Consider the following 17,371-nt stretch of genomic DNA (forward strand, 5'->3'; position numbering starts at 1 on the left):
CACCCTTTGCTGAAGCTGTAGCCCACTTGTGCTTAACCTCCCGTGATTGAGTTAGTAAACAGCTATTATCCACATGAACGCAATGAAGTATTAAGTTATCAATAAAATTGAACAGCAGGGGGCATCTTAGGTGGTTTAAGATGCTGATTATAATTATATAGCCCCAACATTCCCAATGGAGTCCAGCCTAGGACCTTTTCTAATGATACCTTTTTCCTTCTCTTCCCCTATTTCCTGTCAGCTCTCTACTGTAAATTGTCTAATAAAGACACAAAATTTCCCAAAATAATTAACAAATAAATACTTGCGATACTATATGCAGTGCAAAGAAAGACTTTATTAAAATTCATGTAAAACTCTTATATGGTACATTACCGAACTGCTTAATTTTCTCCAACTTTTTACAACATATTCAAAACTCTTTCATAGAAAAAATATGTTTACAAACTTAATCTACAGTTACATAGCAAAGATATCAGTGGAAATGTTAAGGCACTTTATCACCTGTAAAGGTTACAAATAGAAATGTTCCACTCATTTGGTTCTTTAGTTAGCATGACATACATCATTTGATATGGCAGTAAAGACTGAAATGAAGATGGAGGTAAGAAAAAAACCAAATCATACTTTAACCGACTTCTCTTAAGAACAGACAGACAAAATTAAATTTGGTCCCACAAGTTATAGAAAGGCTCCTTGAATTACACATCAAATATTATTAGGGATTTGAGTTGTATAAATTATAGACATTTAATGCTGAGATGAACAGACACAACTGAAAATAAAAAAAATTAAAAATTTGCCATTGGGAAGTAACAGAAAACATAATAAACAGAAACACTGTTTAACCAGAAGATGGCAGTATATATATATATTATTAAAAAGGCCATACTGCGGTTTTAGTGAATCCTAACATGGAAAAACACCACAGAGAAGAGTCTGGTTCAAGACACTGAAACATTACACCCTTCTTTTGACAGTAATTCCTTTGACTTTGGTTTATTTGGCACTTTTAAACAGAATGAGAATGCGAGTGGTGGGCATGTTGGGTATTGATGGGGCAAAGCAGAACTACAAGTATCCTAATGAGAAGATAAAACATCTGTTTATCCAAACTCTGTAAACCATAAAAACTTGGCATCAAAGTAGCATGACATATGGATGAGCCTAGAAACCAAATCCAAACTCCAAGAGGTTAAAATGTTCTGAAATGTGTGTGGATACTTATTCTTACTGAGGACATGTGGTTTTGACTGTAAGAGCTTATTTAATGCAAAAAGATACAAAAATAGTCCCCAATAATTTCACTTTGCAACCAAAATAAATAAAGCCAGCATTGAAGAAGCATTTCTGTTGCCCGCCAGCTGACATTGTTATAAACAAGCTGGCTACAAACAGTTTTTTCACAGAGCTTTATAGGAAAGAAAACTCCACCATCCAAATTTTCCTTCACCAGGATGGTAGATTTTGTTTGTCCAGTTTGACTCCTGTGATCAGAGTGGGGCTCTGTTATTACTTTGCTAGTGTCTAATTGAGCAGAAATGCACTGTCCAGCTTTGTGCATACCATAGCTTGTTTGGGAGGTTATTGTTGTTGGCATCTGTAATCTGCTCCAAGAATTTCTCCCAACAAAAAAAAAGGCACAAAAGTAACAGCTTCTTTAAAAAGTCACATTATAGTTGATAACGATATGTCATTTTCCAAGAAAAGGCTTAAAGTCAGTAGGCCCTCTTAGAACAACGTGCTGCAGCTCTCCTTCCTCAAACGTTTTGGTCTCAATTGGAACCTGAATTTGTTTCTGTTTCAGCTTGAACAACTGGATCTTCCCACCTGAGACATTTTAACTTCACATCACATAAACCGAGGTCCAGTGTTACTGTGTTTACTTTGAATAGCTTGGGTGGGACAGCATTGGTTTGGCTGGGAGAAAAAAAAAAAAAAGCATTTCTCTTTTCTTAACCATCCAGAACTAAATGCTAGGTCTCTTCGTCCCATAGACACAGCTGTTTTTGTGGAACATAGTAAGTAAAATGGTAGCCCTTGCTGCAGCTCTTTATGCCACACTTGTAGGTCGAGCCTTTTCCTGTGGAGTCCCGGCTGCGGCAGTACTTCAGCAGACATGGGTACCACTCCAGACGCAGGCTGTATGTGCAGAGACAGGGCTGCCACAAGTCTTTAGTAGAGTGACAGGCCTGAAAGCTGGGCACCTCTGTTGTTTGGGGCAAGACCTCGAATATGGAGCCATCCACTCCTATAACAAAGACGTGAGAGGGGCATGATTATCAGAGCCTGTGGTATTAAAAACAAAAGCAAGCTATCATAGAATTGTGTGAATCATTCTCTTTCTGATTTCGCTCCATTCAACACTGTATTGAACTAAGGAGGGCGGACAAAGTGGATAAAAAGAGGGGAGGTGGAGCAGTAAAAGGGGAGCTTTGTTATGCAAAGGAGATGCTAGTGTGATTCCCTCCGCTGATAATGTTGCGGAGTGCTTGGTGAACCATGACCATCAACATTGTTTCCTCTGTAATAGTGCTGTCATATGGATTCTCCTCAGCCTGAATAATTTGGACTTCATCGCTATTAAAATACTGGATACCACTGCAAAAAGGTCTTTTAAAAACAAATTGTTGATGGAAATGTTCTCAATCTAAGTGTGAGGATTGTACTCCAATGTTTAGAGATGATTAGATTTTTTTGTCACGGTATAAGAGTGGAAGATTGATTAGGAACGTAAAGAGACACAGAGGAAGGTAAACATAGATAGCACGAATGGTAATAGAGCCTTATCAACAAAAAGCCAAAGATAGCAGTAAGATCAGTAAAATTAAGTGGAAAGAGGTGTTTGTCTGTTAGAAACAGGAAAGATAGAGAGCATCTGGTCGATAAAGAGTGTCAGTAGAGAGATAGAGAGGATAGCCAATCTGGAGAGGGGTGGGAGAGACGAGAAAGAGATAAGAGAACAGAAGGACATTATGCCACCATAGAAGTTATGCTGGTTTCAATGATAAACAAACATAAGATGACCCCTGACCTTTGTCCAGCCAGTGTCTGACATCGGACTCCCTGGTGTAGACGGCCTCCCGGGCCTCACTGCACATGTTGTGAATGTGGGAGCTGAGTTGAGAGGCCTGACTCAGATTGACCGCGGCGCTCATCTCCAGCTGCTCCAATCCCCTCCGCTCCTCTGCCAAGCGAATGGCCTGAGGATTTTTCTGAGCACACAACACAAATGATCAGCGTCCATACCCTCAGATGCTCTGAACAATACACTGTACACAACACAAAATAAAAAAAAATTCAAGAGCTGAAAATGTTGATAATACACATGAATTCAGCTCGACGCCATGACGTCATACCTGTCTGAGACGGGCCATGGACTCGCTCGGGATGATCTCATTGCGGCTGAGGCGAGAGATGAAGCACAGAGCCTGGTACTGGTTCTGCCCTCTTTCTAGCTCACCCAGGATCAGCGCTCGGAATATCTTCACATCCTGCGAGACATAAGGGATGAGACATGACTGGCTGAACGAATAAACAGACAATTCCCAGAAGACGTTAAAGTGGTGTATGAAGCGAGGTTATAATAACTTACGGTTTATATGTGCAGGCTCATACAGATTACAACAAATATTCTTTCCATCCCGGTACTAAATGTAGCACTTTTCCAGACACTGAGAGTAACTCAATATGTGGAGATCAAAGATGTTCAAACAAACGTCTGCTAAAAGTAAAGAGGGGGTTGTGTTTGCTACGCTCATAGAGCCTCATCTGACAGTTTGTTTATACTTTTTGTCTGTAGGCCTGTGCAACGTAGCTCCAGTCATGCTCTGGTTATTTGTACTGTCAAATTAAGGCTCTGGGCCTATTTCTTGACAAACTTATCAGAAGTTTCCTCACATGCTGTAAAAGTTAGAGGCATTTTACTGCACTGTTTTATGTGGAACTGTGGAGGCAGGAAAATGGTGATAGTGGAGAATTAACCAGGAAACTTGTTGCTGTTGGCAAGTGTGTGAGAGATCTGGCGCCAAACCCAAGGCCATAAAGAGTTCTGTGAGAGGGCATACAAAGCATGATGGGAAGCTCCAACAGTGGGGAGAGCGGAGCAGCAGACCTGTCCTCCCATTTATCAGACACCCCCCCACTGGCTTCAGCTTCGAGACAGATACACAGTCCCAAACACCCCTCCTCCGCTTTTCACACCCCTGTCTGAAGCAAAAAGGCTGCAGAGGAGTAGCAGTTTGAAGGCTTCCAGTCCCTGAGCATGAGGGGCTCTGGTATAGATAAACAGCCCAGAGATAACCCCATTGAATTCTCCTTAAGCTCCTCTGTCCCACTTCCTGTATGCAGAAGTGTACACGCTGGCAAGAAAGCAATACAACCTGCCCCAGAAGTGTTTACGCTCTGTAGTTCATTATAGACTACTTTGCATGATCACTGGTTCCTCGGACACTTTTGTCTGTGAAAAGAGTTTCTGGCGGGCATACAATACAAGCATGGGTATTTCACAAGACAATCATGCGATACTTTTTGACCTTTGGAAAAGCAAATTAGAGAGCAAATATTGATTCACAGGCTTTATACCATTTATACGATCAGATTTTTTCCCTTGTGTATCTCTGTGAGCTGATCAGTGTATTAAAACATGGACCCGAGGGACAAAACACAGAAAGTTGTCGTTAAATACCTCAGGTATTACTATGATAATAACCCATTACTCAGATTTATTACAAAAAGAACAAAGTCTGAATCATCAGAGAGAATGCCGAGACTACAGGAGGCATGCATATATTATCGTGAACAGAGTAGACGTAAGGAAGAGGGAGTACAATGCCGACAGAGAGACGGCCAAGAGTGCCATTTCCTCTCAAGTGTAGGGAGAAGCAGAGGCCACGACTTCAAGACCTCCCATATTGCAGACACATGGCGCTATGCTGGGACATCGCGCGCACGCACGCACGCACGCACGCACGCACAGAGAGAGAGAGAGAGAGAGAGAGAGAGAGAGAGAGAGAGAGAGAGAGAGAGAGAGAGAGAGAGAGAGAGAGAGAGAGAGAGAGAGAGAGAGAGAGAGATGAAGGGAAGGCATTTAGGCATTTGTGTCAGCCACATAGATTTGCCCCAGGGCACTCTGGGTAATTACAGAGAAGCAGGGCTCCACAATCTCTGCTTCTTTGGATATTACTCATGGGCAAAGTGTAGAAGCTGAGATCTCCTCCTCCTCTTGTGTCATTATGTGTCCAGATTAATGATTGTCTACTTCTACTGCCCGGCATTTAGATTTAGGCTAAAAAAAGGGCGAGAGGCAGTGCTTACCGTGGCTTCTTTTTGATGTAACTTGTCGTCATCTGCACACAATAGATAATCTTAATGAAATTGTTTAACATCTTGGGAAACGAAGATGTGAAAAATCATAGCATGTCTGTATGCTAAATATGAAGCTATAGCCAGCATTTATTAGTTTAGTTTAGCATTAAGATTAGAAACAAGAGGGAGCCAGCTAGCCTGGCTCTCGCCGAAGATAACAACATCCGCCTACCTGCATCTCTAAAGTTCACTAATTGAGGCGTAACATCTTGTTTGTTTCATCCTCACAAAAATGTATTGTAAAAACAACAATTTGTGGTTTCGATCTTCCCATCTACCTCTCTCATCTAATCCCTGCACTATTAATTTGATCATACAGGTGGCACGAAATAAAAGACACAATGAAATTAATCCATCTCCAGCCAACTGTTAGGGGGAATTAAGTGTAATTGTTGCTTTTAAATGGCAATAACAATATATGGGTGGTTTATGTGCCACTGAGAAAATAATCAGCATGCCTTCTAGAAGCAAATGGAGTAATAACAATGACATCATCTCCACATCTCCATCCAGACAGAAGCTGCTGGATTCAGCTGTTTGTTTGGACAAGACCAGCCTCACTTGTGCCTGCCTGAAACCAGCACCGCCGCATGCGCACAACGACTCGTTTGTGCAGAAACACTTAAAAGTGTGATATAAGAAAACGCAGCAAAAGAGTGAGATCCCCAGTGATGTGATAAAAGGAGGTTTTACACGTGTTGTTATGATGACAGGCAGTATCCCAACACCAGGAGAGTGTGATTATTGAACAAAGTGATCAAAATCTGCGAGGGTGGTGGGTTGATGGTGGGGTTTTTTTAAGTCAGGGAATTATGCAAAGTGATAGGGAAAGATACTGGTATGGAATAACTTTGACAGAGGATCAGACAAATATGATACAGGCAGGCGTCAAGCTCCTGTGGGATAACAAGAGGTAATATCTATTTCCTGCTGTGGCAGAACTTGTTTTATCTGTGCTATGGGTACAGATAAAGATTGTGTCAACTGCTGCTCAAAAATTCCCAACTACCAAACAGTAAATTAAGTTAATGCTAGTTATACATTTGAAAAGCACTAATTCAACTTTGGGACATCTTAGTCAAGTGGGCCTGCAAGAGCTTGAAAATGATGAGTAAGGCCATTTGAATTCACAAGTACTCCTTAAAGAAGTGAAGCCTATATCAGGACAAGGAGTCACCCCGTACAAGCACATTTCCACAGACCTACGTGAAATTAAAGGCTTGCACACCAACATTTTGAGAAAATCACCAGGTACGGACATTAAGAATTAAAGGAGTGACCTTTGCCTGTCTTGAAAAAGGCGGGTAATACCATAATCAAAGGACAGCGAGGCCTTGAGTTTTTCCCCGACCAGAGCAGTGTAAATGTCAGCACGGCTATAAATAATCCACACAAGTACAGATTCCTAAGCATTGCTCCTCGACACCCGGGACTTAGTACATTTGCAGACAAACTACCACTGGCCAACAGCCAAACACAAGTCTGTATTCATGCAAGCTGACTAGTGGGCAACACTAAGACCTGTTAAACAGCCGGGAGGTGGGGGGGGGGGGGGGGGGGGGGGGGGGCTGTTTCATTGGTGGTTACCTTTGGTGGGTCAGGTTATTTAAGAGGTGCACAAAAGCCTATTCACACAGTCAAAGGCTGCCATTTACAGTGACCATTCTCCATCACTGTAGTTGTAACCCAGCTACACATTCACAGAGGACACACCTGGTTTACTGGCTGTGAAAATGAGAACTATGTGAAGCCCTAAACTGAAAGACTTATCAGGCTATTTTCTATTAAGAGCAGTTATTATTATTATTTTTTAATGTCCTAGGGAAAGAACCACTGCAAGACATGTACATCTCACTTTGGGAGCAATACCAACTGTGCCAGCTCGCACTTGCATGCATGAATAGACATTCCAACACACACAGACGCACTCACACTAAAACAAACAGCGTGCCAGTAGCTATCCCCCGTGCAGGAGGTCCTTCCTGTATTTCAATCCCCTCTAAGACCCTGTCTGTTGATAAGGCTGCTGGCTGGCTGCGGACGACTGTTGGTCAGCCACGCTCTGATGAGTCATTTGGGATCACTGTGGGTATTTGAGTCTGACTTTTTTTTTTTTCAAGCAAGCAAAACAGTTTCTGAAATATAAAAACAAAAACAAAGGCCTTCTGTTAGTCAACAGCTACCAAGCTTGCACAGTAAGACAATGCTAGTATAAAAGCTCACATTTTCAGCATTATATTATGTGTAGAGACATAAGTGGTGAGATTTTGTGTTGACTTTTAGGACCCTTAACCTGCCCAAATGGTCCAGACTCCCCTTTAAAAACAACATACGGATTTACTATGTTTGGTGATGGGGAGAACATTTGCCGTGGTGCGTGAGGGCAGCGCACTCCAAAAGCACAGGTGTAGGCAGGGATTAGAGATCATGTTGGGAGACAGAGGGAGAGAGGGTGAGACAGACTCACACAGACAAAAGGCGCGGGAGAAAAGCCGCTGCGCTAAGAAATGCTTCAGTTGAAGCTAATTACATAGGCTCCAAAGGCAGGAATGTGGAGTCACATTTGAGCCGGTCACACCTGGCTGTCCAAAGAGCGAACCAATTAGTAAACAGTGGCACTGAATGGACAATAAAAACACTAGAGGCCACAGAAAGAAAAGTGTTCCCCTTGGCTATTGGATGGTAACTTACTTGGAGTGTTAATACATGAACTCCGAAATACAGACATAAACACTCCACCAACAGTCTCCAATGCAGACTTTAAAAGTCTTCAAACCTGTGCAAAGTATGTGCGGACCACAATGAGGGAACTATTCCTTCACACAGAATCTGGATACAATTATCCGAACACCCAAACTGTTTATGGAGACTTTGCATTCAGGAAATGAGAGGGGCACAAACAGTGGGTGCTAACAGGGAAGGAAATGAGGCAGATAGATCAGGCATAAACAATAGAGATGGCTACAGCCCCATTCAGCCATGAACTGTTGGCCCATAGCTTTCATATCCGGTTGCAGGGGACAAACAAACAGCTATTTAACAAGAAGGCAATTTAAAAATGATGAGATAATTTCAACTATATCTCATTTCCTAAAGGCAGATATTTTCATAATTGTCTTATTCAATATATGCAATTATCCTAAAACTCAAACCCCCCAACAAAATCCAATTCTTACATTTGTTGTCAAAACAAGCTTCACATTTTGTGTGTGTGACCTGGCACCCGAGTGAAAGAAAAAAACAGAAAAGGTCAGTTTTGTTGACATTTTTACAGATCTATTTGGAAAATGTCACTTGCAAAGGTTTCTTTAAAACCAAACATCCCTTTCTTTTCTAGACTTCCCTGGCTCTTTCTCAGAACTTTGAAAATACAAGCTGTGTTTTATGACTGGAATAGTAACACCAGAGCAGTTTATTTGACAAGAGAAAGGATGATGTAATACCTTCTCAGGTGTGGACCCATATAACTTAAGCACCAGAACTGACTGAACTATCACAAGGGTTGCACAGCGAAGTCAAACATCTAGTTTGAAACTTACCATGTTGGGCTAGCCAAAAGGACACGGCCATGCATTTGACAAAAGGACAGAACAGAAGCTTTGGTGGAGTAAACCCAACCCTTTGTTGGCTGTTTTGTTGGCAACTGCAATCTTGGAACCTCTGAGGTAGCTTGAAATGATCACAACTATAAACAATGCAAGCCACAACTACTGTCTTTTTGTCCATTAAAGGCTGGACGGAAAGTATTCAGACCCCTTTCAATTTTTCACTCTTTGTTTCATTGCAGCCATTTGCTAAAATCAAAAAAGTTCATTTTATTTCTCATTGATGTACACTCAGCACCCCATCTTGACAGAAAAAAACAGAAATGTAGAAATTTTTGCAAATTTATTCAAAAAGAAAAACTGAAATATCACATGGTCATAAGTATTCAGACCCTTTGCTGTGACACTCATATTTAACTCACATACTCTCCATTTCTTCTGATCCTCCTTGAGATGGTTCTACTCCTTCATTGGAGTCCAGCTGTGTTTAAATAAACTGATTGGACTTGATTAGGAAAGGCACACACCTGTCTATATAAGACCTTACAGCTCACAGTGCATGTCAGAGCAAATGAGAATCATGAGGTCGAAGGAACTGCCCAAGGAGCTCAGAGACAGAATTGTGGCAAGGCACAGATCTGGCCAAGGTTACAAAAGAATTTCTGCAGCACTCAAGGTTCCTAAGAGCACAGTGGCCTCCATAATCCTTAAATGGAAGAAGTTTGGGACGATCAGAACTCTTCCTAGACCTGGCCGTCCAGCCAAACTGAGCAATCGTGGGAGAAGAGCCTTGGTGAGAGAGGTAAAGAAGAACCCAAAGATCACTATGGCTGAGCTCCAGAGATGCAGTAGGGAGATGGGAGAAAGTTCCACAAAGTCAACTATCACTGCAGCCCTCCACCAGTCGGGGCTTTATGGCAGAGTGGCCCGACGGAAGCCTCTCCTCAGTGCAAGACATATGAAAGCCCAAATAGTTTGCCAAAAAACACATGAAGGACTCCCAGACTATGAGAAATAAGATTCTCTGGTCTGATGAGACAAAGATTGAACTTTTTGGCGTTAATTCTAAGCGGTATGTGTGGAGAAAACCAGGCACTGCTCATCACCTGCCCAATACAATCCCAACAGTGAAACATGGTGGTGGCAGCATCATGCTATGGGGGTGTTTTTCAGCTGCAGTGACAGGACGACTGGTTGCAATTGAAGGAAAGATGAATGCGGCCAAGTACAGAGATATCCTGGAAGAAAACCTCTTCCAGAGTGCTCAGGACCTCAGACTGGGCCGAAGGTTCACCTTCCAACAAGACAATGACCCTAAGCACACAGCTAAAATAACAAAGGAGTGGCTTCGGAACAACTCTGTGACCATTCTTGACTGGCCCAGCCAGAGCCCTGACCTAAACCCAATTGAGCATCTCTGGAGAGACCTGAAAATGGCTGTCCACCAACGTTCACCATCCAACCTGACGGAACTGGAGAGGATCTGCAAGGAAGAATGGCAGAGGATCCCCAAATCCAGGTGTGAAAAACTTGTTGCATCATTCCCAAGAAGACTCATGGCTGTACTAGCTCAAAAGGGTGCTTCTACTCAATACTGAGCAAAGGGTCTGAATACTTATGACCATGTGATATTTCAGTTTTTCTTTTTGAATAAATTAGCAAAAATTTCTACATTTCTGTTTTTTTCTGTCAAGATGGGGTGCTGAGTGTACATTAATGAGAAATAAAATGAACTTTTTCGATTTTAGCAAATGGCTGCAATGAAACAAAGAGTGAAAAATTGAAAGGGGTCTGAATACTTTCCGTACCCACTGTGTGTGTGTGTGTGTGTGTGTGTGTGTGTGTGTGTGTGTATGTATATATATATATATTTTAAATAGATGATAGTTGTCAATATATCCTCTCTCCCTGCAGGACTGTGGGAATGGGAAGCCTTTTCTTTATCAGCAGCATTACAGATGAACATCTGGCCTGCTGGCAGGAGGAGGATAAAGGATAAAGACATCAACAGGGGCTGAGGGGCCACGAGAGGCCAAAGGGGGCCTATGTGGGGCCTTGAAGGGCCACAACAAGGCCATAAGAAGCATTTTTCCTGCAGGGAACAAACGGTGGCCAGGAGAAAGAGTGTATGGGTTCATCTTTGAAAGGGTCCACTGCATGCACACATTGCAATGGAACAAACTAAAATGAAATACAATAAAAAAACAACCCACATCTGAAATAATTTCAGGTATAAAATGTAATCGGTGTATTTGTTTGTCACTTTCTACACAAGTGAGAGCTGATTCACACAGCTAGTAAGTAACTTGTTTGTGGAGTTTCTCTCTCCCACGCTGAAAGGAACCATAGCAGGAAAAGGGGAAATGAGCAGGAGTAGAGTTCATCTAAGGTACTGTGCAACGTAAACAAGAGCGTGAATATCTGAGCATCTATTGTGAGAGGATTTCTCATTTGGATTATTTCACGGAGCGTTGGTGACTAGCCGTTGACTCACTGTGACCTTTGACAACCTTTCACATCAGTAGAGAGGGTAACGTGTGTGCCCCTATGACGCGTCCTCAACGGTGTCTGAAACAACAACATTTTCCGGAACAGGTGACACTTACCTGTAAAAACAGACTTCACAAGTTTGTGCAAGTGACAAAGTGGGGTGGTGTTTCAGGGTAGAGTGAGAGGCAAGGTGTGGCAGCCAAAAACAAAAAACAAGGCAAAAAATGTGGTGACTGCACTGCACCGACTTGCAACTGATGTGCATTACTTGCGATCAGGGAAAAACAAGCGTCAGTTGCTTCATTTGGCAAAAAACGGTATTTCCCACAAACTAAAAAAAAAGAGCAAAATGGATTGCCAGCAAGCCTCCCACACAGGAGACGGTTTGCCTAATAGCTAATAAAGGCCACAGCCCAAAGCCATTTGAACAATATCACCATGGGATGCAGTACATGAAGGCTGTGAGAGAACGGACTCCTGCCAAAATGAATCATAGATACTCTACTGTACATCCCAAAGGGAGAGCACAAAGAAAGGCCAACCAACCTGCCTCCCCACCCCCAACTCTTTTAATCCTGCGTTTGACATAGCACACGAGGGTGTGTGAAGAATCTCCGATTCATTCTTACAGCAAGCTGGGCGTACCCATAAAGCCTCTGTGCTTTGAAGACAATCACAACATACACTAGAGTGAATTGACCTGAGGGTAAATAAGCCCCATGGCTGAAACACAATCCTGTTTATAAGGCTGAAATGAAATGAGAATCAATAAAACAGCTAGCAAGCTCATTCTCACCACGGCGCCATTGTTTACAAAATCCAGACCCATTTAACATGATAGTGTGAGATAGTGTCAAGTGGCCTCTGACATCTGTTGCTCCCATGACCCATCAGCATAGTAATGGGTCACTCTCATGCCATGTGTACACTGATGTGGATACATTAAAATCTTTCCAGCACAGAAAAGTACTCTCCAAAGTGGATACTTTGAAAATGTGCTGTTATAATATGGATAGTGACACTTTTTTTAAAATCTTAGTCTTCAGTTATAAAGCTATGGGCTTAAGTGGCTTATGCATCCCCAAAAGACAATGTTCAAACACGTTTTCACTATTTTTGGCCTTTCTGTGAGGACAGCAGACAGTTAAAACGAGATCGGAAAACACTAGTGTGGGTGGAAAAACAGCCTTTTCACATTGTTCTGCATCAGTGTGACCAAATGTTTCTTTAATCTCTAAATAAATCAAAACAGAAAAAAATAAATGTTGAAACGGTCGTCGCAGATGTTTTACTATAGAGCCACGGTGCATGTAACTACAGATGCACAAGGCTTTGCACCGCTGCATCCCCGAAATGAAACCTTCTTGAAGTGTTAACTCAGCCGAGAGGCCTGTGGAGTCACTCACATTCCTGCATTGATCAAACCCACTAGTTAGACATGAAAGCAAGACACACAGAGTACAAAAGTCATTAGCCTTTCTGACAAAGTTCCTACATCTGGAAAGAACCAAATATGTGATACATTTCCAAGACATGGTTTATGTTCAGCTCAAGGTCTTAAGACTGTGTGAGACCATAAATTGTTGCAGTGATCGTTGAAGGAAAATATATTTACTGAATCTGCAAATGACTGAAGAGGAACTGTCTATTTTAGGCTACAACCGAAATCTGATTTGTCTGTTGTTTAAAAGATTGTACATTGACAGTGAGCATGTCATCAGGATATGACTGAACTGCAAACACATTGCTGCAATCCTACGCTATTTAGAGTGGATTCAGCTGTCAATACGTTACTGTGATACCAGATAGCATTGCAATATTTAGATTATTAACAAGTCCCTAAAGACATGAGAAAGTTAAGCAACCCATTGCACAGTGGATGACCACCTCCCTACCATGACGCCTTCCTTTCACAAACATGATAATATATACATTCATTATTTCCACTCAACAGAGTTGGTGGCAATTGTTGGGTACAGCATGAGAGCTCAGTTCCAGGGCAAAGAAAGATCAATGAAGCAACAGAAACCATAAATCATTACAACAATCTACATAAAGAGACACACTCAACATGACACAGAGGTGTCATGAGCTAGCTAAACCACGTCATCTTTTCCATAATGTCTACATGCCTTCAGAGCAAACGTGGACCTCCTGAAATCACAGCACAGCGGATTCTCACAGTGATTCATTGCTTGGATAAGGTTGACTAAACTTCCTCCTCTCATCCAGCAGACCACTCCGCCAGTGTCTGATGACTATAGCGTTTACAATCACATCTTTCGCCACGTTTTCACAAAGTAAGATGGCTGATGTCTGATGATTATTTATAGAGGCTTTTTTAATGATCCTAGTGAGAGCAAAGATCATAACATGTGCCTCCATCCCAGATGAATCATGTATAATTGGATGGTGAGAAAAGTTTAAAAAGGGAAAAGCTTGCTTACTCAATAATGAGTAACTGGAATAACACTTTAACCTGCACTGTACCTATCCACCATTGGCTGTATAGTTCATCAGAAATCTCCAGTGTTTAACATCCCTGTTAAAACACTCTTCGTCCCACATGCATTCATCTGGACTGTATATTCATGGCAGCTGGAAGGGACAGCTCTTCCAACTTTCCATAAATCTTGGAGATACTGCACAAGAGCTGAATGAAAACCACATGCAGGAGAAATTGAGGGGAGAGCAGGAAGAAGTGAGCAAGAGACAGAGGGGGGCAGGGGGAGACAGAGACACAGAGGGGGGGGGGGGGGGGGGGGGGCAAGGAGGCCGACTTACAACAGAGAAATCAGGCAGCAGAAAGGAAAAGTGATCTAAGAGGTTGTGTTGCCTTTATTCAAATAAACTAAACCATATGTGCATATGTACGTGCACGAACGTGCGAATGTGCAAAGGGACGCAGCGACACAGGGCAGCTTCACAAGCGAGCAAAGGCTCCATGCCCACAGATCAGTGTATGTTTCTTTATAATGGTGTGTCACCAATGATTGGGGGTGATGGACTCTTCTCTTTCAACTCTAAATTAGCTGTTTTGGTTAGTGAACCAGACATGCAGATCAAAAAGGTCAGACATGCCCACTTAATCCTGGTAAATCTCCCCCTTCACATCTCGCCAGCCTGTCAGCCTCTGTGTGACAGCAACCATCACACACACATGCCTTTGCTCCGTGCGCCTCTGTGAGCTGCTCCCCCCACCCACCCACTTCATGCACAGTTGTAGTTTTCCTTCCAGGCCAGATATTTATGTGTCCCTGTGTAGTCATTGTCAAAAGTGAAACAGTTTCATCTTTCCAAAAAAAAACAAATGTAGTGCTGGTCAGGGAGGGACACTTGATCTGCTCCGTCTACTTTTAGAAGAATGCTAAATATGGCCGCTGATGATCAGCTCTGGGCTGGACCCGTCAGCAGCAGGGGTTTAAAGGCCATTGGGGTGTGTGGACATCCACATCTAAAGGAGCAGCAGCTGTCTTGACCTCTGGGAAACTCAAGCCCAAGATGAAAAAAGATGAATGAAACTGCTGCTCAGTTCCACTTTAGTTTGCACGGTACAATGTCTGCCACATGGGGGATTAGGCTTTTGGGATGTTTTCATTTAAGCTTCGGATTTTTGACCCTGCCTTGGAGGCAACCCTTTAGCTTGACCGCCATTGTGGTTACCTGATTTCAGTCTTAATAGGATATGGATGTTGGGCCGATCTCATGAGATAATCAAAAAAAGAAATGACAAAAGGCATCAAGTGACCTTTTTATGTCGCCTATCACACTTTGTTTTTTGGACTATAGACCTCACCCCTAGGGACATGACTTGGGTTTGTTAGAGCACAGGTTTTTTGGTCATGTGAAACACACACACCCTTTCGATTTTGATGCCGCAATAAGGTAAAACTGAGGTATGACTAAATCAATGGTTCAAAAAGTGAAGGCTGGGTACCAATAACAGTTTCTGGGAGATCTCCAGAAGGTCTCAAAGTTCCCAAAAAAGAATCGTCTTTGATTGTGCCTAATTTCAAGGATGAAAGAACGGCTTTTAACATTCGAATAACCATGTACATACAGTTTAAATTCGCTATTACCGTAGCATAATTTAACACCTAATACTGGGGACCTCTCAAGGAGCACTGATGGGCCCCAGATATAATTTTGCCACCCAAGAGCTGGAGTCAGTTGAAACAAGTTCTGGTTCAGACTAATTGTGTAGTCATACAGTAGTTAGAGACTTTCTAACAGCATCACATCTCATTTCACCAGAGTGTCAGTATGAGCGGAATAACATCCTCTGAAGGGACAACAACGTTTAGTCTGAATGGTAAACAGGACCCCCCTCTTACCTGTTTAAAGTCCGCCAGAAACGTGATGAGTGTCCCATCTCCCTGCTTGAATTCGAGTGATATCGAGTCCCTCTCACTGTCAGCCTCCAAAACCTCCTCGGTCACCAGTCCGTCAACGAGCCGGACCCGAACCCGCAGCTCTGAACCGAGTCCCAGCGCGACGACCAGCACCAGGGCGCAGAGGCGGGTCAGTGTCCGAACTGAAGCCGCAGAGACGCAACTCGCAAACATCCCAAAAGACGCAAAAACTGAACCCGACAGAGGGAAAAAAATCGAGGCGAAATCCACAGATCTGCGTTCATATCCCCTTTACTAAGATCTTGGATTTTTTTCGTAAAGTCTTTTCCTTCATATTCAAAGTGGTGTTCTAGTTTATATTTCGCAATTCCATATGGCCCCCCGTGTGCCCAGCACTTTCCAGAAGTACAAGCACGGTCATGGAAATCAGACGAAAACCTTGACTCAGATCTCTGCTTTTCACTTCTGGGAGCCTAACGTTAGTTCACTTCCACTGAAAGTCTCTCGCTCCGGCGTTGTTAAGATCATGCGCATTTCAGCTCCCACCCCCTGCAGTACAGCCGACAGTCCGACGATCGCACGTTGCTTCTAATTCTGCTTTGTGTTGATATTCTCGTCTCTCTTTTTTTTTCTCACTCTGCAGTTCATGTAGTACCGTCACTTCCTATCTGTCGGTATCCCACTGCTCGCCTGGCCCCCAAACTTTCTGTTGTGTGAGTAAGTGAGTGAGTGCAGTGATGGTAGTAAACTCTTAAAGCCATACCACCCTCTGAAAACTCTGCCCATCCCCCTAAAGGCCTCATGTGATCCTACTGCACGCCAGCAAGCAGGCTGAACTAATAATACCCCCAACAATTATAACAAAGGTGTTGTGAGGATTTGTAAATCATAGCTTGTGGCTGCTGCTCTTGTCATGTAGGGATAAATAAAGAACTATAACTATAAGCTGCTGCCGGTCAACAAAAATCTAATTTAAAAGAACATTATTATTGAAGATATAGTAGATTTTCTCAAGTTAACAACAATTTGGTATCAAGATAAATATGATAAATGCAAGCAATTTATGTCATACATTTGTTTCACGGCATCTTCTTAGAAAGGAACATTTTCAATGAATTATTCTAACACATCTTTGTTGCACATCAAATATTATTGTGGCTTATTTCCATCACAGATGTGTGAAATTTAGACTTTAACTGTGAAAACCAAGACTACAGTTTACTGTCTACAGGAAAACAAAAATTCCAATAATCTGTAACTTTAATAGACTAATAACCAGTTTTAAGAACAAAAGTTGTCTAAAAATGAAGATTACATTTTCTATTTGAACTCACTTTTTAGTTTTTCAGTTGTTTTTCAAATGCATCTAATCTCCCTGACACCTTTTTTATTTATGTATTTATTTTTGTTGCGATACCCTCTGAAATAAATCTATGAGCTAATTATCACCTTTGATGACAACAAATGGGTGATTCACGGGTTCCAGCGAAAGGAAAAATACAGTCACTCCTTTATTCTCCTGACATGCTGTTTCATTTTACGATACCCTCAAGTCAAAGCTTGTCAAGCAGAGGTGAGAGCTGCCAAACAGACAAAAGCTGCCCATATGAGAGGAGC

General features: G+C 42.4%; 1 protein-coding gene across 1 annotated transcript; it reads right to left on the reverse strand.

Annotated features, from left to right (window-relative positions):
- Window positions 1-317: 317 nt before the first annotated feature.
- Window positions 318-16,486, reverse strand: oafa (OAF homolog a (Drosophila)). The gene is given in 5 exon segments (XM_068710746.1): window positions 318-2,251; window positions 3,035-3,215; window positions 3,360-3,494; window positions 15,737-15,999; window positions 16,002-16,486. Coding segments are annotated over 5 exon segments (891 nt in total). The 5' UTR covers window positions 16,039-16,486; the 3' UTR covers window positions 318-1,976.
- Window positions 16,487-17,371: the final 885 nt, after the last annotated feature.

The sequence above is a fragment of the Cebidichthys violaceus genome, unplaced genomic scaffold (assembly GCF_023349555.1).
Source record: "Cebidichthys violaceus isolate CVI_PGR_0920_01 unplaced genomic scaffold, fCebVio1.0.p SCAF_1, whole genome shotgun sequence".
Classification (NCBI taxonomy): Eukaryota; Metazoa; Chordata; class Actinopteri; order Perciformes; family Stichaeidae; genus Cebidichthys; species Cebidichthys violaceus.